The sequence below is a fragment of the Diplotaxodon limnothrissa genome, linkage group LG6 (genome assembly GCF_057381915.1).
Source record: "Diplotaxodon limnothrissa isolate DT_005_m linkage group LG6, D_limnothrissa_male_GT1.1, whole genome shotgun sequence".
In the NCBI taxonomy this organism is placed as follows: Eukaryota; Metazoa; Chordata; class Actinopteri; order Cichliformes; family Cichlidae; genus Diplotaxodon; species Diplotaxodon limnothrissa.
In genome coordinates this window covers 35,924,138-35,951,829 of record NC_140601.1, presented here as the reverse complement: position 1 = coordinate 35,951,829, position 27,692 = coordinate 35,924,138, and the positions used below count along the sequence as shown (strand labels likewise).

The window sequence follows — 27,692 nt, the reverse complement described above, 5'->3', positions numbered from 1 at the left end:
CAGAACCACGTGACCGCAACCCAACTATTATGTTTTCAAACAAAGCGTTAATTCCATTAACATTTATAGACTACTTTTGATTCTCACTGTATTACGGGACAAAGTGCGTCCCTTATTAGCTCAATACGGGACGTGTACTTTTGTTTCTAAATACGGGACGATTCCGTTTTTTAAGGGACGGTTGGCAACCCTAATCATGACTGCAGAAAACAGTAACTGGAAGGACAAAACAGTCATTCTGCAGTCATTGGTGTAAACGAACAGCTATTGTGCTTCATAGCTTGGATAACAGCTTCATAGCTGTCTGCCACCTAGTGATTGAGTTTGGTAACTTAAACTAAGTTTTGTGTGAATTTATATTTTACATGCACCTTTCCCTGGTTTTTATAAACTCAGCTCTGGTTACATGCAACAAACCACAGTAAATCTCACATTGAATGAGCTGTGCACAGGCTCTGACACAAAAATGTGGATGTGGATTAAACTACATACAGAACTTGACACATGAGGAGGCAAAAGTCTTGTTTAAAGAAACAGTCCTAAATGAAAGAGTCAGGCATTTTTGCCTCACTCTTTCAAAATATAATTATTAGGAAATACTTGGTTTTTACTTGAAATGTGTCTTTTTTTTAAAATGATGAAGTCAGTGGGGCATAATATTATTTGATATAAATACATAGATATAATCTCATTCGACACCATCCTGTGATTATTTTAAGTTGCCTTAATTGCTCTGTAGCACTTCTTCAATCTGCGTTCACTTGGTTGTGAAAGCACCTACCATTATATACTTACGAATGCAAAGCCAGACATAACCATTGAGTCAAATAAATTTTATTTTCCAGCATGATGTATGGAACAAAAGCCATTAACAGTAAAAGGTCAGTGAAAATGATCAAGCTTGTTATAAAAAGTATAAATATAACATAATCCTCATAATTTTAAGGACACTTAATACATTTTGTCAAATGGTATAAATAAAAACTTGGGTTTCTCTTAGAATATATTGTCTAAACCAGTAAGACAAAACAGTAAATGCTTCTTCTCCTTGAAAAGTTCATAGGGTTCATTCTTTGAATAGAGAGTAAAATCAACATGTCAGCACCATAAAAAATAAAACAAACAAACACTGATTTTTATCTTCTCCGTGTGTGTATGGCCTGGTCTGTGTGGTAGACGCTGAGAGACAATCACACAGAGATTTATCACCATTGTTTTCATGAGGCATTCTCTTCATTCATGGTGGTTTTCACTACCGGTGTCAGGTTAAATCTGACCAGAAAGGACTCTATTGACAGTTTTATGTGTTTACTTTGACAGAAATAAACAATGGCCACAACATAGTTGGACGATTGCTAATGTGTTGGCTCACTTCAATGTTTTCCTCATTTTCCCTGACATATAAAAACTCCAAATTGGCTGCCCCAAGCTCAGATTTTGAATGCAGTACAAACCTCATTTGCCCATCCTTTGCCAAAGTGAACCTTTTGAAGGTTAGTGTGTCAGAGAATTTCCTGACCCACTTTCTGAGACAAGAAGACAAAATAAGACTTCTATCATTTTAAAATTATAAAATTGCCTCTTCTTTCTATACAAGGCTAAAAAAAAGAGTGAGTAAACATCCATATTTAAGCCTGAGAAAACATAAAAAAATACACACTTATAAAACTACAAAAATAATATAGCTTCCATTCTTAAAGAGAATGAAAATCCTTAAGATTTGTGTTACCCTTTCATTCCAGCCTTTGGCTTAATCCTGTTTATGGAATAAACTGACTCCATTAATCGAAATACAACATTTGTAGTGAGACTCAAATATCCAGTATAGCATTCCTGTATAGTTTTCATCCTCTGAGGTTAACAATGTCTTTTCCTGACTTGGGACAGTGTGTCTGTCTGTTAAAAACCAACAAATGCTTTTGAGATTCATCGACAATGCCCTCACGGAGAGGTCTTTGGAGCTGCCACAAAGCTTGGAATGGCCCAGATTAATGTGTGTTGGAGAGCCATAAGCATAAGGTGCCACATCTGTACACCAGGTCATCAGTTCTATGGCCAAAGCCCAGCGGAGACCTAGACCAGTCCAGCTTCCCGACACATTCGATAGAACTGCCCCCTCTGTGAGATGAGGTTGGCTGGAGAGTCCATCTCAGAAATGTGGCCTCTGTCCATGACGATAACTCTGCGAAGCAGCAAGAAAGAAAGTATATTGTTTATATGCAACATATAGGTGTGTAATAAAGCTGTGCAGTACAAGCAAATATTGCAAAGCACATCTGTATTCGTCATCTCACATGTCATCATTTCCTTTGCTGTATCTGGATATAGCATAACACTCTACTAGCATATAACATGCCTGCATCACATAGAGAGTCTGACCTCAAACACTTTTGCATAGTCCAACAAATAATCTAGCTGTTTCTCATTCAGATCCACAGGCAGTAAGAGTCAGATCCATTTTTAAAGCAGTTTTTACAAACAGATCTTTCCTCTGTATGTTAATTCGTATCTACAAATGACAGAATATAAGTTAACAATTCATTGATTAAGTTAGTGCAGTTAAATAATGCAAAAACAATGCATGTCACTAGTGACCATGTTACACCTGGATTTGACTCTTTGACTCCACAAACTGCATAGATACTACTGGTTTAGGCAAAAGTTAATATTAACAAGTTTGTTTATAGGGCTACAAGAAAGAATATATTTCTTTAGAACCATTCCCACAATTTACTGTCTTTGAAATGGTAAATAAAAACAGTTTTTTTTCTTCTAATAATAAATGCCCTTTACATGTTAGTGTCCAGAGTCCTCTCTTTTCACAGACTTTTGGACTGTGACAAGAAATGGATAAAAGCAGCAATATTCCAGAAGCTGGGATCATCTAATGTGGGATCTTTACCTAGCCTCAGTCACTTAATGAATTCTTAAAATTGTCACCATTACTTTTTTGTCGATTCACTAAATAGACAATGAACATTAATATACCTGGTGTAGTCCATGATGGTATTAAGGCGGTGAGCAATGGTCAGCACAGTGCAGTCCTCAAACTGTGTGCGGATTGTTGACTGGATGAGTGTGTCGGTCTCCAGATCCACAGCAGCTGTTGCCTCATCCAAAACCAAGATTTTGGTTTTCCGCAACAAGGCTCTGGCTAAGCATACGAGCTGACGCTGACCCAGACTACGTATACAAAGGAAGAGAAGGGAAGATTAGAATATCATACTAAACGTGGTGCTGGAGTAGACGCTACTGTACGCTACTGCGTGTCATATTGGTGAGCTTATGTGTACCTGAGGTTTTCTCCTCCCTCTGTGCATTCATGGTTAAGTTTGTCAGGCAGATTAGATACAAAGTTTTTGAGGTGAGCAAGTTCCAGTGAACTCCACACTTCCTCATCTGTGTAGGTATCAAAAGGGTCAAGGTTCATCCGGAGGGAGCCTGAGAACAGCACAGGATCCTGTGAGAGAGGACAGAGATTTTATTCATCACCGAAATGTCTAAATTAGTAATATAATCACTAATCATTTTTTTAATGTGATGAAAGCCAGATCTCAATAAGAGTTATTATACCTGAGGAATGATAGTAATGCGCGATCTGAGGTCATGGAGTCCAATGTCAGCAATGTCGACTCCATCGATAAAGATCTTTCCCTTTGCTGCCTCTAAGATCCTAAAGATTCCCAGGGCAAGTGAGGATTTTCCTGCTCCAGTTCTACCCACAATTCCGACCTGAAAAAAATTAGGTTTTAGAAATGATGTTTTAGATAATTATGCAGTTTAAATCAAGGCGATGAACACTTTTAATATCACACAAAATGAATTACCTTCTCTCGCTCATGAATATGCAAAGTAATTCCTTTCAGAGCCAACTCAAGGCCTTTACGGTACTGCAGTCCGTAGTCCTGGAACTCTATAGTACCGTTCTGGGGCCAGGCCTGGGGTAGTGAGCTGCTCTCTATACTCCAACTGGCCTGTATGAGCCAATAAGGAAGGATAAGTAGAGAAACAAAAGCCCTCCTCTAGTACAGTTTATTGTCCTAAGCAGTGATTGGTGTACGTGTGTGTGCGGTGGGAATAATGACCTCTTTAGGAGTGTCAGCGTACTCGTTCACTCTCTCAACGGAAACAATGTTGTTTTCCACATCAGTCCAAGATCGCACAATCCAGCTCAGGATTCCAGTCACCTGCAATATTTAGTGAAAAGGCTTTTACTTCTCCTGAAATGCGATGCATTTCCGGATAGAAATAAAAACAATGCAATTTTCACTTTTTCTAGTTTAACTCCCAAATGCCTCATTCTGTAGCTGTGTGATCAAAGAATATATACTGTGTTTCTGGTGGTAATAAGGTGGCTACTTGGATAACAGTATAACAACGTGACTGTGGGTAGACTGTATTACCTGGAGAGAATGTGACACAGCCAGACCAACAATGCCTGGGCTCAAGGTGCTTTTCCCCATCACAGACAGAATGGCAGCAGCTAAGACCACACCATTACCAACAAACTCCAGATTGACTGCCAGCCACCTGTAGATATCAGTGTTATCATTAATATCATTAATAACATTGTTATCTCATAAATCAACCACAATTCTTAATGTTATAAACCTTATCCAACCCTCATCAACTGCTAAGTGAGCAAATGGAATATGAATAAAGCTAAGGCACTTTATAATGATTGCATATCCTCTCACCGGGTGGCCACAAATCGAGGGAAGTAGGAGGTCTGATTGAAGTCAACCCTCTCATTAGCCTGCAGAATGAACCTGGACTGCTCTCCGAAGGCTCGGATGACGCTGGCGCCTTGCACCGTCTCATTGAAATGGGTATAGATGGGCGAGCGGCTCACAGCTTCCAGCCTGCGCAGCTGACAGGATGTGGCAACGTAGAAGCTCTGTTGGCCACAGTGGAAAAGTAAAACACCATCTTTAATGAATGAAACAAGTGGGAACACTCAGGGCTTTCCCATAACTCAGAGTGAATGCATTCAAAGTCCATGTCAGCAGGTGGGGAACAAAATTCAAGTGGATGGCAAAATCAGCAGGTTTGGTTTTGGAGCCCAGAACTTTCCAATAACATACAGTAATGGAACCCAGCTCTTGCTAAGCAACATTCAACAGCATCATCTCAAATAAGAAACTAAAGATCAGAGTGGAGAGTTTATATTTTGGGGAGAAAATATACCTGGACAAAGGCATAGAGGAAAGCGAGAGGCAGGATGATCACGGCTGCAAAGGGTGTAGCCATCAACACGATGATGCAGACCTCCATGAGCTTGAAGACGTAGCTTAGCATCATCTTCAAGCCTTCAGGGACCATACAGTCAATAGCGTCAATCTCCTTAGCAAAGCGGTTCAGGAGGTTGCCACTTGGCGTGGACTCAAAAAAAGACATTGGAGAGTGCAGCACGTTGTTCAGGAGGTCCATGTGCAAGTGGCGAGAGGCGATGATCCCGCAGATAGAGATGGCAACAGTCGTACCAAAGATAGCAACACCTGAAGGGAAGGGAGAATGAGTGTTTGTTATGTCCAAACGAAGTTAAATTGTTTGAATCATTTGAAGCATCATTTGAATTAAACCCACTAACTCACCCTGCACAAACCCAAGGGCCCCAAAGACAGTCAGTTTCAGGTCTGTATCAATTTGGGTGCCGTTAACAACAGGATCATCGGCCCACTTGCTGAGCCAGTAGTTGTAAGCCAACGAAGCGCCCTGCTGGAAGGCGTACAGGAAGACGATGGGAATGATGATGGCCAAACCGATTGTCTTGAAGTACTTCTTGTACATATCCAACCTGACCTGTTACAAACAGATAAAAAGCAGCAGGAATAAGAGAACTATCTTCACATCCATTCCCTCCATTTATCCAAGTCCAGATCAGAGATAATAAAACAATTTTATTCATAATTATTAAACCAGCAATAACTATTTTTGCAGACACAACCAGAACAATGTGTCTGCCATGACCATGTGTTTAACTTTACTGCTGTGTATCTGTTTGCCGTTTGGTGCTGGGCACATGTCATGTAAAATTGCTTTTCATTGAAGATGGCTTCTTGTTTTAGCCAAAAATAACATAAGGGGAGTGACTGTCTACCAAAACATTAGACTTGCACAATCTAAAATAACAACAATGATTTGAAATATATTGGCAAGCTAAGCAGAGTTGAGGGAAACTGCAGAGCATGGTAGGGAGTGGCACTGACACCTAATTTTAGGCCTTTTTCAGACTTACTCTTCCAGTGCGTGCCTTGTCAACTTCAGTGAGCTTTCCCAAGTCCTCTGGTACTTGTTCCTGGTCTGTTTCAGAAACAGGCTCCATATTCTGCAGGTTTGTATTAGTGGTGTCACCCCTAAGGAGAGGTCAGAGGTCAGTTTCATAAAAAAGTATGGTTTATATTCCAAATATGAGAATGAGGAGTGATGCATTTGTCAATGTACCCAATGAGCTGCTCCTGTGAGAGATCTCTGGAGAATGGCATGAAGTCGACCATACTGAGGCGAGCATTAGACCTCCTGGAACCAGCTACATGAAAAGTGTGCATAGTGTTGAGTTATTACTGGGAATTTAAGAGATTGTCTTAATGTAAAACAGCAAAACTAATGTCTGAAATGTCTCTTCACCTCGTTGTATGGCACTCTCTTTTCTCTCTGTGCTTGCAAAGGTGTGGATGAAGTCTGCAAATGCGCCGTGGTGGCTGAGGAGCTCCTGGTAAGAGCCACTCTCTGTGATTTCTCCATCTACGAGGACGAGGATGAGGTCGGCCTGCGGCAGGAAGCTCATCCCATGGGTCACCAGGATGCGGGTCTGTATAGCAAGCCACACAAGTCAGAAAAATGACATGTAAGCACAATCCAACACTAAATTGAGGCTTTCTTGAAAACAAAGGTGTCAGCAAAGTGGTTGTTTCCATATTATGATAACAATAGCACAGAACTTGTAACTGGCGCAATTGTCTTTGTGGTTGCGTTGAACTGGATAGACTGCACTTTGCAGACGTTATATGGCATTACCTTGTCTCTAAGGACTCCTTTTGGTCCAATGACTTTGTCGAAGATGTGTTGACCCACATGTGCATCAACGGCAGACAGCGGATCATCCAGCAAGTATACATCAGCCTTTCTGTAGACAGCTCTGGCCAAACTGACCCTCTGCTTCTGCCCGCCTGAGAGGTTAAGTCCCTGCATGGAGAAAAAACGTTTAAAATATCTGAGACTCAACATATGCATGAAGCAGCATTTTTTTTAAACAAAGTATTCAATACCTTCTCTCCAATCTCTGTAGCATCTCCAGCAGGTAGGATGTCCAGGTCAGGGAGCAGGGCACAGGCCTCGAGCACACGGTGGTACCATGTTTTCAGCTTTTCCCAGCCAAATATGATGTTGTCTTGGACTGTGGCATTCTGAATCCAGGCTTGCTGGGGAACATACGCCACAGAACCCTGTGAAGAGACAGTCAAAAGCGAGAATATCAATATTTATTACAAGTTGCCCACAAACTATGAATAGACCTTGTTATGGAACGCAAGCTTAGTACCTTGACAGTAACTTGGCCACTTCTTTTCTCCGTTTCCCCAAGCATAGCGGACAACAACGAGGACTTTCCACTGCCTACATGTCCTACCACAGCAACAAGGGAGCCTCGAGGTACACTGACACTGATCCTGTCAACAAAGAAGTGAATTTTCCTGTAAGCCTCAAATCTTTTATTCTGTTGTTGATTTCTTTTTTCAATCTTCTTTTTCCAAAACATATAAACACATACTTAAGACATACCGTTTAAGACATGGAGGACCCTCTGCAGACCAACTGAAAGTGCCGTTTTCTATGACCACATCTTCTCCGTCTAAACAATAAAGAAAAGATTGACTTAAAAGAACAAAACCTGCAGCGAGCACTGGAAAACAGATGTATTCTTTCATCCTTAGTGATAAACAAACTTTCAAAACAAAGCTTCTCCTTGAAGTTACTCGGCAGGGTGCAGCCGGGGCGTAATTACAAGTGAATTTTCTTAATCATACAAATTACAGAGCCGCTGCTTTTTCACAAGCTGTCTTAGGAAGTGTTGACAGTTTACAGACAGAGGAGTGCAGTATATTTTTTTATTTCTTTCTGAATCATATGTCTGAATTCATGCTGTGATTTACGTTCAACCGCTGAAGGGAACATCCTATAATTACCCTGTCTACCAGTCAGCCTGGGGACCCAGGAAGTGACAGTGCACATGATCCATACAAGGTTGTGGTAGTCCACAGTTATAAACAACTACATCTTGTGGGATGCTTATATTGATTATGACAGCCTGTGATTTCAGGCAGTATGGGGAACCAAACTGTGGATATTTGTGAAACTGAAAAGTATAGAATCAGAATCAGAATACTTTATTGATCCCTGGGGGAAATTAGAAGTGTATTCATTCAGTGTAATAGTGTATATATATATATAGTGTATATAGTGTATATATGGGTGGGGTTCTTACCAGAGCTCAGTGGTGCCTTTGAGACATTCTCCATTTTCAGTTCTTCTGAGCACAGGTACTTCCCCAGACGTTTCAGTGAGACTACAGCCTGAAACAGTCAGAAATGAAATGGTCGATATGTGCTGTTAAACTGTGGACTGTGAAAATAATCTCCTCAATCAGGGATGGAGAAGAAATGCAACCTACCTGCAGGGTTGTGCTTATTGCAAATGGAAGCTGACTGAGTGGAGTCTTCAGGATATTGATTAGCGCCATGGAGACAAAGACCTTCTGTGCATCCAGGACGTTCTTGTCATCAAGCATCACATAGACTCCAAACATGGCGAAAGCAATCTTGGGGGGGAAAAAAGGCACTAAATGTTACTTTTATGGGCAGAACCCTGCATGCTCTTTAGGCACAGACAGTTTTAAGAACAAGGATTGCACAGGTCTAAATTGTCAATATACTTTAACCCACGTCGAGACGAAAATCAGCAGCAATGCTTTAAATGTCTGATACTACTTTCTGACTTCCCCGCCCTGTCTGTGGCACGTAACCCTAAGTCTAGCCAAGTCTTATTGTTCTGTAGACTTGAATCTTTAAAATAAGGCCACTTATGTATAATTTTATTTTTTGCGTCTCCAGCAAGGTGTTTGATAGAATAAGATGAAATTCTCTTCAGACATCTCCAGAGGATAAATCTTAATGATTTGATGATCTAACACAACCTTATTGATTTAACACTTGTAATTATTGTATTGTCTCAGCTTACTTTGTGTTTCTGGCATGGTAAGATGGTATAATGGTTATACCTGGTGGTTGCCAACACGTTAGCATGACTGAGAAAATACTAGTTACTAGTAGAATGCTACTATTTAAAGGTATGGTGCAAGAGCCGTGAATGAATGGGAACCTGTGGAGCTGTGGCCTAAATGTAATTTCATGAGGTACGCTTTATTCTTCTTGTATTTTTTCGATAGAAAAGGCTGAGACAATAGATACTACTGGCTTTGACTGATTCCTTTCTGTAAAGATGAGGAAATTCACAGCACCACTAAGTTCTTCACGGCATCTGTTATTTAGATTTTAAGCATTAAATGAGCTGCAGCAGAGACATTGTAGCATTAGCCCCCTGAGAGCAATCACCTTCAGTCACAGCTGACTGCTTGTTATACACGCATATACATTTCTCTACTGTTTAAGCTACACTCCTAGCCTATAGTTAGCATTTGGTGCTATCATGGGACGGTCATGAAGTGAATTCCTAACAAATCAATCAAATCTAATATATTGCTACTGTACTTGAGAAACTACAAGATTTTTTTTGTCTACATGTCTATTTATTCAAGACCGCCTCACTATCAAGACTGCAGACTATATAGCTCTTTAGCACAGTGGGCTTATTCAGACTTTAGACATGCAGGACTGCTTGTTAGTATCGTGGAGTTAGCCTCTGTATTGGAATGTCTATCAAATGATTGTTCTCACCAAGAAAGAAGAGGAGTTAAAAGATGCGATGGAGATGGAGTAGAGAATTTGAGACTTCTTCAGAGCCTTGAGCTCCTTTTCTCTGTAGCCCAAAACCTGCTCCAGGAAGGCCTTCTCCCAGGCATAAAACTTCAAGATTTTTATCCCATTCAAGATCTCATTCATCAGTCTGATACGGCCATCCATGAACTTCATTTGAATCTCCTGTTGACCAGACACAGGGGTTTTTACTCAGTATTGTTTGAAAAAGACCGCATGCAAAGCTGGAACTGAGGCACAGTGGATAGACAATTAGCAGACCACAGGATTCATGCATTTGTGAACATGGGTTTGACTCCCCTTATTACAGCTGTAGTAGTTTTCTTGAACATCACAGAACTTGTTTAATTCAGTAAGAATTTATTGCTTGTTACATTTTAGTGAATTTTATAACAAGGAAACAACAAAGAGCCAGGAATGTGGTCACTGCATTCAAGACTAAGTTCGATTAAACTGGCATCCAAATTTACAGAAGCCTCTGTTGTTTTTCCAAAGAAATGAAAAATTATGCCTTTCTACTGCCCACCCTTTCCTGTCATTGTTTTTCAAGCATGTTATATGGACCAGACATCAAAAGGACAAGGGAGAATGCACCATCCAGGCCAAACACCCACACAGCTCTTCAGTCACTATCTAAACCAGCTGTGGTATCCCTGACCTGACGTGCCAGATGTCTGGGCTACTGGAACGAAAGTGTGAAGGATTCCTGTAACAGCTTTTACCTGCAGCTTGCTTCTTTTCTTTGCAATGAATCCGTTGAGTGGAAAAATGAGAATGACAGTGGCAATTCCTGCCAGAGCTGACGGGCCAAGTTGCTGAAAAAAGGAGAAAGGATATGATTGTTTCAAGGTTTGTTTTTTTTTCTCTTACTCTGTTAGGCCTCATTTGTGCATGAATTGGATGCTTTGTAAAAACACTGCATTTCAACATACCTGCCAGAGGAAGAAGAGACAAAGCGCAATCTCAATCGGAGCCAGCCACACAGCATTAAAGTACACCACAAAGTCCATGAGCTTCTGAGTGTCTGCTGAAACCAGATTCACAATCTCGCCCACAGTGCAAGTCCTTCTGGCAGAGCTGTTTATCACCAAAGACTGGATTGCCAACAAAAGAGACAGCATTGTTTACAGTGTAATTTAATATCCTCGTAAAGATTTCACAAAATCATTCATCTTAGGTAAAACTGCTAATCACATACTCCATTCTGGAAGAAGATAAGGTTTTTGTTTGTGCCACTTGAGACATAATTTATGTTGTGTGTCTGTGTCGGTTAGTGTCCGTAGATATAGAGTGACTCACCTTCCTGTAAACCAAGCCCATGACAGCTGTCTTCACCCTCATTCCCACTGTGAAGCAAGTATACATGTACTGATGGTTGAAGAGGGACTGAAGGCAAGAGAGGAGGAACATTAGCGTGGCGTAGAAATAGCCCTTCCACAGTGGTGCATCTTCATCTCTCATGAAATCCAGCAGAAGACTACGGAGGAGGACAAAGAGATACTTAATCGCAATGTTTCAGATGGTTGCACATGTTCAATTTTGTCTTCAACCTCTGTATTGAGGCTCTGTTTCTATATCTTTCCTGGAAAGTTGCGAATGATGCAAAGCAAAACAGGCACAGACAGGTTTTTTACTCTTTTTACAGATTCAATCTGGTATTATCTGACTCTTTTCGTGTGCTTTTGCCAATGTCCTTGAGCGCTGCTGTGGCTGCTGGCTAACTGGCCATCACAAAGTAGCCTAGGTTGCACAACAGAGCTCAGCTTGTGGCCAGGCTGCCCTCACACTTGGCCAGCGGCTCCCTTATTGTGGTCCAACTGCATTTCTGCCATTTAGAGCCTCCTCTCTCTCTCTTCATGTCCTCCTTACTGGAGCAAAGAGGGCTGTGGTCTCGTCTACTTTTCTTGCTCACAGCTCTATGACCGTAATTAACACTTCCACTGCTTCTGTGCTTTGCATCAACAACAACATTCCAGTATGACTGGTGGGATGGTGAGGCGGGTGGCGGGTCGGCCATGACCTGTTTTCACTGCTGCCAGCTTCTGTTGTTGTTTGGCAGTTGTCATAAATCACCAAATCCCTTAACGCTATTTATCTGTCTATCTCTATATTTAAAGAGATATTTTAGACGGTTGTATTTTTGTCTGCTGTTTCTTGAATTTTCCCAGCAGTAAAACAATAAAACTTTATTTTACCCTAGCCTGGTCTGCAGTGCATCCAGGTAATTTCAGTCAGAGCTGAGGTTTGGAAAGGTCTGGCTGGAACTTTCCTCAATACAGTACACTCAATGCCATTTGGTTTGTGGGACACTGAGCAGTGAAAAAGCTATATTTGGGAACTCAACAACAGTATCTCATTCCAAATATAATGGCACAGTTTCTTGCACTAAGTAAACCTCTTTCTATCAGACTAGACTACTTCATTTCTATCTTTATGCTAAATCGTCACAACATTTATGGATTATATAAATGAGAGAACTGCTATCTAGGGGATTTTCAGCAATGGAAAAAAATACTCATGGGCCTCATGGTACTGGCTGAGATACACTTAATATTTGCAAATATTGGCAACTCATACTACATCTACTTAAAGCCACATGTCTTTCATAAAAGCAGAATTTGAGGTTCTGGTGCACTCTTACCTTAGCACCTGAGGGATGGCGAACATGAAGGCATCGTGGAATATGATACACAGAGTACCAGTCAGGAAGTACGGGCCGAATTTGCGTGCCAGTGTTCTGAGGAGGAAGAAGCCAGAGCTTTGTTCCTTTTGCAACTTCCTGAGGAGCTGAGCCTGCTCTGGCAGTCGGCTTCCCAGCGCCACACCTGATGCTAAGGCTTTCTCCTGCCTAAAAGAGCAAAGACATTGTCACAGTTACAGACATCTATGTTAGAGATGCACCAACATGCTGCTGTCTTTTAAGTCTCCAATGTAAAACTCTAAAAAAGCACTTGTTTTTCGTGCCACCGCTGAATTTGTTGGCAGCTTAGAAAAGCATTATTTGCTGAAATAATTATTAGACTTAACAACTGCTTTCAAAGCACTGGATTGTGTTAACAAGCCTTGGAAATGGCACAGAGTCTCTAGTCTTGACATTATGGTATTGTATTGTCCTCAAATGACTCTCTTTGGGCCTATTTTTAGCCCTAAATGCCTGTGGTGATGAGACATCCCAAGTTTTAATTTACCACAGTTACAGCTCTGCTCTGCTCGGGTCATTAATTCGACCAGCCCCATGTTGAAGTTTGACCACATTGCAATAAAATGGAACTGATTTTTGGCTATGACAATAAGGAGAGGAGTACAGGGGATCACAGGCCTATGTCAAAATAGCAAGACACGTGCATTTCCTGCACATGTCGTGTCCTGTCTTTTGTGCTGCAGATTCATGCACCAACTGCTGCCTGATACATATCAAACATTAAACAGCTGAAGATGTGGTTCTTTAAAGGAGTATGCTGACATTTGACATGCTTCTGATGTGGAGAACTATGTAAAAGCAGATGCCTTCTAAAATCTAACAAATAAAGCTGATGATCCCAGTAAAGACGTGGTTACCTAAGGTTAGGATTTAAATAAGAATTTTCAACAGAAAGTCAGAATGGCAGTTTGAGGACTTGAAAGATGACTGTTTATCAGGTTAATGTTAAAATAATGTTATTGGTTCCAGTACTGTAACAGATTTTGTTATAGATTTTGCATCCACTAGTACACAGAGTCCACTAGGGTACGAATGATGTAAGTTTCATCAGCAGCAGCTGCATGTGAGGCTCAGCACGGCTGTTATTGTACCCTCCAATTTGCGGTGACCCCACAGACTTGTCCACCAACTGCACATGATTCCCCCGAGCAGACTCCAAGTGGACTAGAAAGTAGTATAATGAGAACAATTATGTGTTTGTGGTGTCTGCAGATGTTTGTGTACGTGTCTTAAAGGAGCGTAATCCCAGCCATACTAGAGAGGTATACAGATGCATATGCAAAGTGCATTGCAGTACTACTGTAAATACCCAAAGTACCAAATAAAATTTATCAAATTTAAATAATTCTCACTTTTGAAGTTTGGCACATTCAGCTGTCCAGTCCTGTTCCAGATCTGAGATGATCTTTTGTGATCTGTCTTCCTCCCTTAGGGTCCACAGATCCCCTGCTTCCAGTGGGTTGCGATATCCTTTTACGACAAGTCTGAGGAAGAAACACGGGAAGTGATTCAAACAGAATAAACATATTATTGTAAACAAGCACAAACTGTTGTTGCAGTGAGTCAGCCGATGCCTAAAAATGAAAGGGTTTTAAAGAACCATCTTACCCAGTGAACCACCAGAAGAGGATCTTTGACAGGAAAGAGGCATCTTTCACAGGACAGGGATTCTGCAACAGATTAAAGACCAGACTCACTGTTGTTTTCGCAGTAAATCTCTCACCACTTGAGGGTTTTTGAGAAATACACATCCTAACAGAGTCCGTCGGTTGATGGTTGAATGGTGCACTTGTGCGGGCTGTGTTTAAGAATGCTAATGTGCGCAAACAACACTGCACACTCAGGTGGTCCAGTCTGACGACCAAAGGCCATGAACTCCCACAGAACAGCACAAATAGTGCTCAGTGTTAGCGCAGGGTGAATATGACGTTTTGAGGTCTGCTGCAGACAGAGTGGAAATGTGTCATCACAAACTATAACAAGTGGATACACACGCAGAAAAACAGAGTTTGTCCCGTCACGCAAACTTTTTGGCATCTCCTCCACCCTGCCACCCCCTCACTGGGGTGTTTGCTCTCATCATTACCAGTGCTCTTACTCTCTGTCTCCCCTCTTCCTCTCTTCCTGTGAGTAACTCTAACCAGAGCGTGGGGCAGAGCAGCGGAGGAGGTGGAGGAAAATGGGTGTGTCCACCACGCCAGACTGTGGCTTCTGCACCCTCAACCTCCTTGCTACTTGCCAGCAATTTCTTAAGGGACTTTTCCAGCTATTTCAATTGTTTACCACTGCGGAAATATTACATCATATGTCTGTTTGATAAGTTAGAGGCTCATTTTCATTCACCTGTGAGTTGCCCCTAATCAGCGTATTATTCTGAGCTCAACAACGTTTTACCAAGCTCATGTTTGATGGGGTAGTGAGATCTGTATTAAGTAATTGCTTTTCTGTTGTGTGGTCACAGACTCTTAGCAGTGGTCTCGATGTTATCTCACAAAGTGAGTGAGCAGTACTGAAGGTATGCAGACACACAGGCACACACACACAGTCATTCACACTCCTCTCACAGGAAGCCAAAGTGGACATGTGAGAGTGAAAGGAAGGAGGATGTGAATCACATCATTTCCTCCAAAAGTGAAAAGTGTCTTCACAACAAAAGCGGAAAACCACAGGACAGCCACTCCGGCATTTTTCGTTCCTAGGTAATCATAGAGGATGTTCTTGACGGAAGCGGTTTACATTCTCCTCTGCCTACCTTTTCTGAGATGGTTTTTCCCTCTGGAGGCTGGTCAGCAAAACAGCACAGGAATAGCTGGGCCAACTGGATTGTGAAGTAGGAGAAGAAGGCGAGGTATCGTACAATATCAGAGGCAATGCCCTGTGGAATAAATAAATAGGAAAAGCAATGAAAAGGCAGCTGATAATGTCAGAATGCTGCAGTTAAAGTTCTTTGAGTTTACTGGTTTCAAGCAAGTTTTGCAATTTAGACATTTATTTTAAACTAGGGACACAATTAATTGGCTTTGCGGCCGACATGACGAGGGTTTTCATTTGGATCAAAATGTATTTTGGTTGTTTCATCTCTTTCAACATTACTTAACAAATCACACAACATCCTGACTGTGGTACAACGGATCATTTGTCACCACTGTGGCTTTGTGTGCAGTTTCACAACAGCACAAAATTCATTATATAGCTTTTATATAGCTTTTCCTTTGAGCGCAAGCCGTATAGCGGAGGATGGTTTCTGCACCGGGATCACAGACACAATAAAGAGTATTTTGGACCTTTAAGCCAAATCAGGGTGAAAACCCAGAGTCTTTAATGGTGTGCTTTTTATAAATGAAACAACAGTTAAATTTGTCTCGCAGTCACGCTTAGAGCCCATATCTGTAAACAGGGAAATTGTGGTTTCACAAACCAGCACCCTTACTTTCAATCAAGGGAGCAGCTGCAATATTAACCACTCAGAGACTTTTGTGAAGTGTAGGACTCGCATGTTATTCTTGACATACAGAAACTTTGGGCTCTGGCACAGGCTTTGTTTACAACTGGGACAGAGCCACTGCCACAGGCTGTGTGCTGTGTATGTGCAGCAGTATGGCTATGCATAAGAGTTGGAGCCATGGTAAACAGTAAAATGATTTTCTGTGAAAAGTGTGGTGCCGTGCCCAGAAAGGCGATACGAAGAAGCCAAACGGATCCGGCCACACTGTGAAAAGCAGGGTCAGGATGGTCGGAGAGTGGGTGGGAAAAATGTAGGTCAAGCAGCTAAGAATGACCAAGGGTCCGCAAACATGAACTCCATCAACTTGAGCTGTCAACGCTGCAATTTGAAATGGACACATTCTTCGTAAACATTTAGAATACATCTCAGCGCTATATACAGTCCACACGGAATAAAACTGCTGAGCTGTGCAGCCTCCGCTTTTTTTATAGCTCATCACAGCAAAAGAAAACGTCTTACTGTTTGTATTTTGTCATGCAACAGTACTGATGTTAGTGATGACCGCTATAGTAAAACCCTCAGAAAACAAATACTGGCCAGGATAACTGAGAACAAAATGGCATTTTTAAATAATGAAAATTACAGACATTGAAATATACCAGTCAAAAAAACACTAAAAATATTTTGTTTGCAATTTTGAAACTGTTAAACAGATCTATAACGTCACTATTCATTGCCTAAATCTTTCCTTTCTTTGGTTTTACTTCTGAGATCTAGTCCAATTTTTATTTACCGATGGGATCCTGGAAATTCCTCACTACTTCTGTTGCAACTGTATGAATATTAAATTCATATTTGTACATTCTAGGAAAAAGCACATTCAGTTTCCTTCCCAAGTTGGTTGAGAGGAGTGATATTGCTTGTGGCTGTATGCTTGATACCTAGCTCCACTATTTAGCATAAAAACAAAATCTGTCTCAGTAGCTGACACATTACATTTAATTTTTGTAATCAGTTTACTGTCTTTGTGGTAGACTAAGCCAATTAGTCTACCAGGAATTATAACTTCCTTTGTTTTATGAGTTTTAGGGGAGTTGCCTGCAAATCTGAAACTTTAAATGCCAGTCTTGACGTATAATACCTTCTAGCTGGCAGCAACAACAGTTTTTGGAGGAGAGGATGTGGTAAAAAGCCTAAAGTGATTAACCAAATTTAATACGTAGATACGGTTCATCATAAACTAGAAATATGGTATGGAGGATATAGTAAGAATTTATGAGTGGTTACATGTGTGCACCGTTCATGTGTCCGCATGTGTGAAATGAAAACATCTGCGTGTAAATCATATATGGCTTTACATTATGTGTGAATGCATAGATTTCCATCTGGCCGTGGTTACAGCAGTGTAGGTCCATAAACACAGCGCTGACGTTCCTCTGGTCTGACCCTGGGCTGCCATGTCTCACCAGCATTTATCCCAGGCCCATCATTACTCTCCCCCAAACAGTATGGGAATGTCACACTGAGAAACGATAAAACAGAAATATGGATGTGTGTGTGTTTTTATGGAAATGCAAATGCGACTGCCCCACGGCTGCGTGAACAAAAATACAAACCTACCCCCATACAACAATGATTGCTGTGTTCGACGGGAGACACAGGAAGAAAAGGAAACCCTAAACACACACAGGCTTGACCAGAATTGGCAGTGTCATCCTCCAACACATTGTGTTAACTTTGGGCTACCTTGGTTAAAATTGGGGGATAGAGATAGAAATTCTTTTCTGACACAGGGTACAGCTCAAGCTGTGCTGCTGGAGTCTCGCGTCTAGACTATGGGTAGGAGCACAGCTGATTAGATACCTCTTCACGGTGTTTAGACATGGCAGGTTCACTAAGTTCAGACTGGGCATGCTAACAAATTCACTTTGGCATGAGCCTATTTTTGATTTCAGTCTTTTTGGATGCAAGATGATATCGTTTATATTAAAGGGTACATTTATTTTTATATTCATTAATAGGCTAAGAACATACCTCATCCATGGCTAGCTGGATCTTTGCTCTTAGAGGCACCAGAGCACAAACAACTGCCAAGACCCAGAACAGGAAGAGGAATATAGAGGAACGACAGCCTCTTATTCTTTCCAACTGGATGATGCACATGGCCAGGATCTAGAAAGAGAGACAGAAAGACTTTAATTTAACAGTTAACATGTGTGGTTCTTGCAACACAGGACAGGAAACAACTCTGTCCCTGAGAGCACCATAGAGAAGAGAGCCAAACTCCAGTCTGTGATGCCACGTTGATACTGCCTGAAATTATTTCACGGACAAAAGGACCAGGAGGAATCAACTTTTGTAGAGCACAACAATGTTTTTCAGTCTCTGGGAAACTCAGATTTCATAGTCTGTGTACAGTCATGTCAACTGCTTTCTAATTGGCATTGCGTCTATAGATTGCATTATAAATTTAAAAACAGAGACCTTCCAAAAGGCTTTTTCTTTGACTCTAAATGCCTCTGGATTTATGTCTATATGAAGACTTCAGGTTATTTGAATATTCTGATATTCTGCAGAAATCCAAAGAAAGGGATATTTTTATGCTCATCGTTTCTCACCTAACCAACAATGAGCCAAACTAGCTTGGAAATCAGTACAATAACTTCACAATCCAATAACAAATGCAGTGCAAACTTAATATAGCAACAAAATAAATTGCAAAAAATGCTGACAAACGTTGAAGTTAACTACGGTTAACATTTTACACAACATTTAATTCATGGAAAAACCTTCACTTGATGCAGGGGAATAAAACTGCCAACAAGCTGTTTTTTTCTGGTTAATATTAACAAATGCTATCTTGCTTACTAAAACAAATGCATGACCCGAGGATGCTGACAGACGATCTTTTAATGGCTGCGTGTGTCACCGGATGCCACTCGTGGAACCACAGAACCTCATTCTCTTCTATTAGCTGCAACTGTCAGTGCGAGTGTTTTCCACAGAGCACAGATTTCATGTGATCTAATGTAATGCGGTCAATGGTTTTATAAAAACCTCCAAAAAATAGCTCTGATTCTGGGAATTCCCTGGCTGCAGACACGAATATGACTTGGCTCTTTTCTCTTTATAAAAATGACACATATACGCCGCATGCCACACTGTCCTATATACTTTCCTGTTTTCTCCAAAAAACAAACAAACAAACAAACAAGCAAAAAAAGACTAATTTGGTTTAGACATGCTGGCTATCTGTCTGTGCTCAGAGGAGGCACGCATCGGCTTGTGAACCTCTGTAATTGGTCCCTCACCGAGTGGTTGGCCAAGTGAGACGTCACTTCACCGTGCCAGCTCATCACCAAGTGGGGAGAAAGCGGATTTAGGTTTCATAATGAGCACCCACATTGGTTACCCCGGGACGAGCCGCAGTGCTGTCCTGTTATAAACTGCTGGTCTGTCAGTTATATAACTTTTCTTTTTGCATCAACAACCTGAAGCACTTTGTGTAAATCCAGTGAATGTCTTTGTGCTAATATAAACAATATTCTTGCTGCAGTGATGATGAAACATTTGATTTGATTTGATTTGATTTGTTCATTCATTTTCCCCAACACATTTGATGCTCACCAGCCCATCAGGGAGAGAGAATATAAATAGACACGCACTTACAGTCACACATATGGGGAATTTAGAGTCTCTGGTCTACCTGACTTGAATGTGTTTGGGAAGTTGGAGGGAAAGCCATAGATACAGTAAAGAGGGGATGTGAACAACATGCCAACCCAAAACACACAAATGTCAAAGAATCTTGTGTGCTTTAGGACCGAAGCTATTCTAATTAGCAATACTTTAGTTAACTGAGTAGCTTCTTTAATAGTTTTCAATGGAATTTTATTCTGCTTTAAATGCATATTTGTTTTCTGAACATAAAATCAGCAACACTGGCCTGATTTATTCATTCACTGCTTTATATACATAGCATAGCAGCGCTGTTAGCAAAAGATTTTGAGCCTATTAGTGCTTGTGGTTGCACGCGCCTGAGCAGTGCCAGTCCAGCCCTCTCTTAACTCAATTTTGTGGTCTTAGCCAACTAAACACGAAATGCTTTAATACTACCTGTATAGCAACTACTGGAGATTTAAGATTATCGTCAAATGAAGTTTGAGAAAAAGAGGACATTTTTATGCCACAGTTAATCTTCCAGTTACATAACAATAGATTAAAGTGCCAGTGAATGGTAAAAATGGATTTGTGGGACAGCCCAGCATGATATAAAGATTGAACAAATGCAAAAGTCAATAACTTCAACTGTTATTTAATACACTTTTAGAAGTATTTTCCTCTGCTGCATATGGGAACAATATTCTTAACTATGTTAAACTAGATATTGCTTGTGATCATAAAGATAAAATAGTTAGCTAAAAGATGCTAAAATGCTACAGTTTAGCGATAATTAGTTGATTAACACTGGGGATGAATCAATATAAATGAATGTATTTCATAGGTTAATTTGACCCATTAGTCAGTTCATCTTATTGACTGCTGGAGGAGTTAAGTAAGACTATGGGACTACTTAACACCATATCTATTAGGCACACTCTATGTTAGTGTGCTGTACCAAGCCCATGGGATAAACCTTCTTTTTTTTTTTATTCTTTTGCTCCTAAACACATAAGATCACATCAGCCCCAGTCCAAACCTTAACACCAAACTGGCCTTAGGTCAGCGTACAAGAGGAAGGTTGATCTTATTCCTAGCTTTCCGCTCCGTCTTGCCACCATATTGCTGCAAACCATAAGCCCATCTGTTTGTAGGAGTCAGTGGGTGGAACTAACTTCATCACTAGGCCTGAATCAAACCCCGACCTTATAATTACATGGGAAGTGTGCAGTGCTGGGGATGGAATAGGAGCTTTACGTCATGGCATTACTGATTATAGCCGGTGTCATGTGTGTACTTTACATCCGTACTGACCACGATTCATTCGTGGGCTGACTGACTTGGGCGAAAGCGTTCCCATACACTAACTTGAGTTGAAGGGCAACAAAACAAACTGGTCAGAGCAACAAGAGCACAGTGTTCCGTTCCCGCACCCAGGGACTGGTTGGTGGTATGTGGCTAGAATCAACATCTAGAAAATTATATCCTTTAATAAAGATAAGTCTGGCACATAGATTAAAAGATTGGAGACATGTTCTTAATGTGATTTAGGAGTTTGTTGTCTGCCCCCCCACCCTCCTCCCCGGTGTGAGAAATTAGATATTCCAAATAAGGGACCTTTTTTGAGATGTATCCTTTTGATACAAGAGACGTCTCAGTGTATTTTTAACACAAACACGTGCTGGTATTTACTCAAGAGTCTGAAAAGACCACAGGTGGGTAAAGCTGTCTGACTTGGAGAGTGAGACTGAGCAGAACCTGTATGAGGCTACAGAGAGAGAGAGAGCTTTGTACGTAAACTTATACAACTGTGTGGGTCGTATACGACAACTTTATAAGCTCACAGGACCCTTCCCATCTGGGCTCTGCACCCTTGCATAGCATTGTACTTTCTATCACTCTTGCTCAGGATAAACAGCATTTTAAACTTGCCATGCCACCCATGCTGAGCTGTACTCCTCTTCTCCTTTGCCTTCTCATCCAAGTTAAGTATCATTTAAGATGTACTGAAAATGAGTGGGATCGATGTTCTCAGAAACATTCAGGGACTTTTCTATCAACAAAGGCTAAAACATTTCTCTGATTGCACGCTGGGCCTTATTTTCTATAAATAACCTTCTACCGCTCACCCTAGACACCACTGTGATCTGGGTCGTGGAGGCCAGTATGGTTTGCTTCAAGATGTTTTGAGGGAAGATACAAACAACATTTGTAAAGATTAAAGATCTCTTCCAGACTACGTACATCTACGTACATGATTCAGATCTAAACATTTGAGTCAGAGCTTTTTGTTTTGGGGTTTTTTGGATTTTGGGTTTGGTTTATACCCAACCGAGGATTCTTGTTGCTAGGGTATCCGGAGGGCTATTTTGTCTTTTATCTTTTCTTCTTCTTTGCTAAGGCGTTGCAGTTGAACCCACTGAACTGTACAGTTGTGGTCAGAAGAATTGTGCTCAGAGAAGCATCTGGCATCTAAACTTCCAATCCAACAGTACACCTGTAGGCTATATAAAGACCGAATCTTCCTGTGTAATTAGGGTTAACACAGACTACAATTGTGTGTCATCACCTTTGTATTTGCTGGATTTGTGTGTTTTTGTTTTAAAGACAGACCACATAGTTGGAAGACAGTCATATGGACTTAATTGGGATTGAAGCCATGCCATTGTCAATGTTCTTCGCCACTAAGCAGCTCATTTGAATTCTAATACATAATTGACCAATCATCATGATGCATGATGATGTGTCAGATACAAACAGTACATACCTTGGAAACAGTATACACTAGATCATCACCTATAAGAAATATTATGGTTTATGCAGTGTTTATTCATTATGTAGTGTATACTGTTTCCAAGGTATATACTCTGACACATTATATTCAGTCATATTCTTGCAGATTTTATATCCATAATGTAAAAAACAACGCATGTAGACTCACAGAAGCAAGAAAATTAAAGAGGAAGGGTCCAAACTGGGAAAGGGGAAGTCAGAGGGAATGGACTTCCTCTGGTGTCTCATGAGCTCAGCTGAGAGGAGTTTGTGTTAAAAAGCCTAAATCACAGATGGAAACATGAAGCAATTCCCATTTTTTTCAGTGTCAGTTGTATATATTTTGTAAAAGAGGGATCCAGGCTGCAAAATATCTGATTCATTATATTTGGTTTATTTGGCCACTGCCAAAGTACCTAACAGTCACACTTTCATTGCATTGGAACTTTGCACATACATATGCAGTTACATTGACTCCACATGAAACAGTAAGTGATGTCATTATATAAGTGCTTTGCAGTCCGATGAGCGATTGTCAAATACAAGCAGGTTACTGTGATATTTGCATTGCCTGCTACACCATAAATCTAGCTATAGTTCTGCATCTTTGCACCTCAGTGTTTGACTAGCATACTGTATATTTGCACAGTGACATGTGAGCCAGCAGGACACAAGTCGAAATATTTCCCAAACATCTCTGTTAGCTAAAGCTACTCTGAATGAAGAACAAATGTCAGATCTACAAATCAACGGTGCATCTATATATAGAAATTATGGACACCTGATGCACAATTAGATGATTGCTTCGCAGTAATATTAAAGTTGTTGTCTGTGTTTAATAACTGTGTTTAAAAACTTGCGTTGTAGTTCTTGCTTTTTTATTTTTAAAGGATTTGTTTTCAACACTGTGCCTTAATGTTATCACTCCCATTCTGACGACATGTAGTTTCCCCCCTTAGTACAAACACTAAGAACACAGTGCAGTGCTTTGGCTAAATAAGGAATTGATAAACGCGCCTTGCTCCTATCCTTGATGTTCCAAATGTCATGCAAGATCTAAAGTGTGCGTAACCTTTTCCAGGTCAATAAAACATTAAATTAAAACAACTGGAGTTTGATTTGGATAGATGTGTACATGTGTGAGAAAAAAGAGCCACAGTATTTACCACAGTCATGCTGCGAATAATAGGGCTGAGCAGAAAGACCATGTGGTGTTGGATATCCTGGCTCCTCTCCAACAGGATGTAGAAGAACTCCACAAAGCCAAATGAAGCCAGCAGGAAACCCAACACCTGAACAGAGCAGAGAGTATGAGGAGAATGAGTCGAGAAGCTAAAAACAAAAATAAACAAAACAAAAAAAACCAACACAAACTTAGCAAATGTTTCGACTTTTTTTCTTTTTCTGTCATGGGAAAAACTTAAACAATAAACTGAAGACTGGCCGGCATTTAAAATGATGTCTCACCATCTTGGCAGAGCAGAGACAGGACATTTGAATGTGTCCGCGGTCATGGCAGTAGAGATGAAGACAGTAGAAAGGGGCCAGCAACCACAGATAGATACAGGGGACCCACACCAGCACTGTGTTCTGGAAACACTGGGTTAGGTCTGGGTTGGCTGTGTACCATGTACGGTTCCAGTCCTGCATCAGAGAGAAAACAAAGAAGTTCAAAAGTTCAGCTTGAAAGAATATACTTAAAAGCCAGAAACCGAGGTCAAACTGTGCGATTATATTCATCATCTGACAGACTAAGCAGGCGGGACAAAGTGGCAAAAATCCCGACTTGGTGCAGGTCCTACGTTTCATCCATCAATCCACTGAGAGCGAAACCACAGCAGGTCAACAGAAAACGTATCTGTGCTCAGTCCTGAGAGAGTGCGAGCTGGAAAAGGCCTCCTTTGCCAAAAAAGCTGAGTCAGTATTTGAATGTTTTATTTTTTTCCCCCTCACCACGTCTCTGGCTTGTTTCCAAATTTGAGTAGGACAATATAACTGTCAACAAATCAAACGATGAGGTCAAGAACTATAGTAATAATGAAGCCCATAAACTATAAAAGTTTGTGCAGACGAGGTGTGTTGAGCAAATGCTGCCAAAATGTTGCGATTATGTAACAGTAGCGCAACCAAGATAGTCTGTCTATCGTTAAAAAAAGATACTTGGGGCTAAATGGCTTGTTGTTGTCAAGCTTCCCTTGTTTATCACCTCGCTGCCCTAATGAGGGGCAGGGTGTCTGGCTGTGCTAACAACACTGCCCTGGGGAGTCACCACAGGAAGTGGTTTTAAAGCTTCTAGCATGGCACATACGTCTGGCTCTGCTGGTAGAATTCCAACTGGGATAAGGTAAAGTGGCCAAAATTGGTGGCAGCTGCGAGATTATTATGTAACAACCGTCTGTCCACACACAGGCTTTTGAGTGAAGCCCAGCAGGTGAGATATTGGGCAGACTGACGCTGTCATTTCTGGTAACTGTGATTAATTCAAGTTTACCATCAGTCAATACTGTTTACTGCCACATGGGTCTGAATCATGATCGGACTGTCAGGCTCTTGTTTCAGTTGCTAGCAATTATGATGATACACTTCTTTGGCTGCCTCGCCTTAAAAGTCTGATTCTCACATACAGCTTCACTACATATCTGGTTAAGGTTATGCAACGAGTGCATGATTTTGCACCTATGGTATAACAGCAGCTTCTGTGAGGTTTGGCATATCAAAATCCATTTAAGTGAAAAACTGCTTGAGAAGGAGCGAGTGGGTGGCTACTTTCACAGACCTGTCTGAGTTCTGTGGTCAGTGGCAGGCAGATGAGCACTTTTATGATGACATCCAACCCGTCAAAGCCTCTCTGCGCTCTTTCTTGTGCTTTTTGCTTGTTTCTGACCCTTGGCTGAAATGGTGTCTGGTAGATGCCAATAGTGTCTATTTTTACCTGACAAAGTGATTTGAGAGTGGAGAACAGAGACACTTATTGTCCTCTGAATCTGCTCATTGTTGCTTTTTACATCCCCTTTATTTCAGAAACCAATTCAGCGTGTTGCAATCCCGTTGAGTTTTGAGGAACTGTTAGAGGATTACCTATTCTGAGTATGTGACGTGTATAAACTATAGAGACTGTAATTTAAGGGAGCGTTGATCACTCCCCTGTCTGTCTCACTTTGGCCTGTTGTTCAAATTATAGATTAGGTTGATCTAAAAAGAAAGACGCTAAACACAATCCTAGCTCCTAAATTGGCCCCTTTCAAATTTTTCCTAAAACCTTTCAGGTCAGGTGTTGCTGGAACAGATTGCTGAGCTGGACTTTACAATTTCAGTTTTAGATCCATATAAATCTGCATTGCTGCCCCAAGGCTGTGACCAGTGAGTCAGCAATGATGTCATTTCCAAAACATGTAAAAAGGTCAGTGTAGTTAATAGCAATAGATATTTGTGGCCAGCAGAAGACAGAAACATCTGTTAAAACATCCCGTAAGAACAGCACATCTGTGTTTTGAAGTTTCATGGCAGCGAGGGCTGCACAAAATACAGTAACACGCTTTCACTTTCCCAACAGTGTTTGATGGCAGTTGTTTTGAGGTTTTGCAGGAGCAGAAACAGAGAACAAGAAGTAACGAGAACCAGAAACCGAGTGAAAGAGGAAGGACGAGGGTTGAAAAAGTCAAGTTGGGAATGAGTGCATTTAATAATCCTGGCATTCCAGTTGGATCACAGCCGTTCCTTTTATTTTAGAGCTGGGATTTAGAGTGTGGAGTCTTGCAAACATGCAAGACTAAAAACCTTTTCCAATTAGAGCAGCAGACTCACTGTGGTGCATTTCATCCAATCAGCATCTCGTTGTTATGAATTATGCCGCAGGATGACAATAAACACACAACTGTGGTATTCATCAAAGGTAAAGGCTGGCGTTCAGAGAAGCTTTAGATTACAATTAGTAATACTGGCTGCGAATACTGAGAAGGTCAGTGTATGGGGGTTTTCTCCCTAAACACACAAAATTAGTATTACTCATTTGATTTATTTATTAGTGCCAGTAATCCTTCTAATCCCAATAAACAACAGGTATCCAAGGACAAAATGCTAATCTGGCTAATGCTAATGGCACTGATCATTTAAATAATAAGATTAAAACAAGTTTAGGAGAGTTTCATCAAGAATTATACCAGTGTGTTTATACACCAACACTTCTGTAAACAAATGCTAATACTCATAATATAATCTGCCAAAATAACAAAAATATCTTTGATTTCATATTTAGCAATTCATAGACAACTACGAGCTGAAATTAACAGACATCTTTGCAGGAATAAGCAGGAATTATAAAGACATACCTCATTTTTTAAATGAATGCTGTTTAAAAGTGACCTTGGCTGAAAGAGCCACACACTCAGTAATGCGATGTGATTCCAGGGTCAGTGAACACATCATAAACTCACCCACAGAGGGTCCAGGCCACTGAGTCTGCAAAAGGCATCCATCCACTCGTTGGCTCCTTCCTCCCTGTTGCTCCACTTGTTGGGCTCGATCAGCACTGCTCCTCACAATGGGTAGCACAGACTCTCTGCAACAGCACCGGTGGGTGTATGTATGTGTGACGGGGGGAGAGACACTGAGTCCTAAAAGACTAATGGTTGTGTTTCTTGGGTTTAGCCAGTCCTCGCTTGTCTGTCTGTGTGGTACGCTGTGTTTATTAGTGTGTGTGTCTGTTTGAGTGTGTGACCTTTCCTGCTCTTTAATAAAACAGCTTCTCTCAATCAAACGCTGTTTCTGTCTGCCTCGCTGTTTGAACTGGTGCTGCCCTGAGATTCTGTGTCTTTCTGAGTCTCACTCAGTCTGCCTGCTGTTTATGAGTGTGTCTCCTTGTTGGGTGGGTGGAAATATTTCTCTCTCTCTCTCTCTCTCTCTCTCTCTCTCTCTCTCTCTCTCTCTCTCGCTCTCTCACACTCTCCCTCATTTACTCACACCCCTCTTTTCTCTCCCACATCTTCTGGATTTTGATCAAAACACCACAGCTACTCCCTCAGTGGGATGACAGCTCCACACCCAGACACACTCCTCCCATCTTCACTCAGTGCCCCTCACCTCCTGCCTTGCTCCCTCTTTTCCCCTCTTTCCCCACATCCCAAAC

General features: G+C 41.1%; 1 protein-coding gene across 1 annotated transcript; it reads right to left on the bottom strand.

Moving 5' to 3' along the window:
• Positions 1-2,073: 2,073 nt before the first annotated feature.
• On the bottom strand, positions 2,074-27,042 carry abcc6a (ATP-binding cassette, sub-family C (CFTR/MRP), member 6a). Its single transcript, XM_085356331.1, has 31 exons — positions 27,001-27,042; positions 24,035-24,211; positions 23,734-23,859; positions 18,170-18,307; positions 15,443-15,565; positions 14,299-14,360; positions 14,043-14,174; positions 12,631-12,837; positions 11,289-11,466; positions 10,922-11,083; positions 10,712-10,804; positions 9,951-10,154; positions 8,669-8,815; positions 8,483-8,570; positions 7,780-7,849; positions 7,541-7,667; positions 7,269-7,445; positions 7,018-7,185; positions 6,628-6,811; positions 6,445-6,529; positions 6,239-6,356; positions 5,595-5,802; positions 5,188-5,498; positions 4,698-4,897; positions 4,404-4,530; positions 4,086-4,187; positions 3,828-3,974; positions 3,574-3,732; positions 3,294-3,460; positions 2,989-3,183; positions 2,074-2,182 (listed from the first exon to the last, which is right to left on the bottom strand). Exons 1-31 carry the CDS (start codon positions 27,040-27,042, stop codon positions 2,074-2,076), a joined length of 4,533 nt encoding a protein of 1,510 aa, XP_085212457.1.
• Positions 27,043-27,692: the final 650 nt, after the last annotated feature.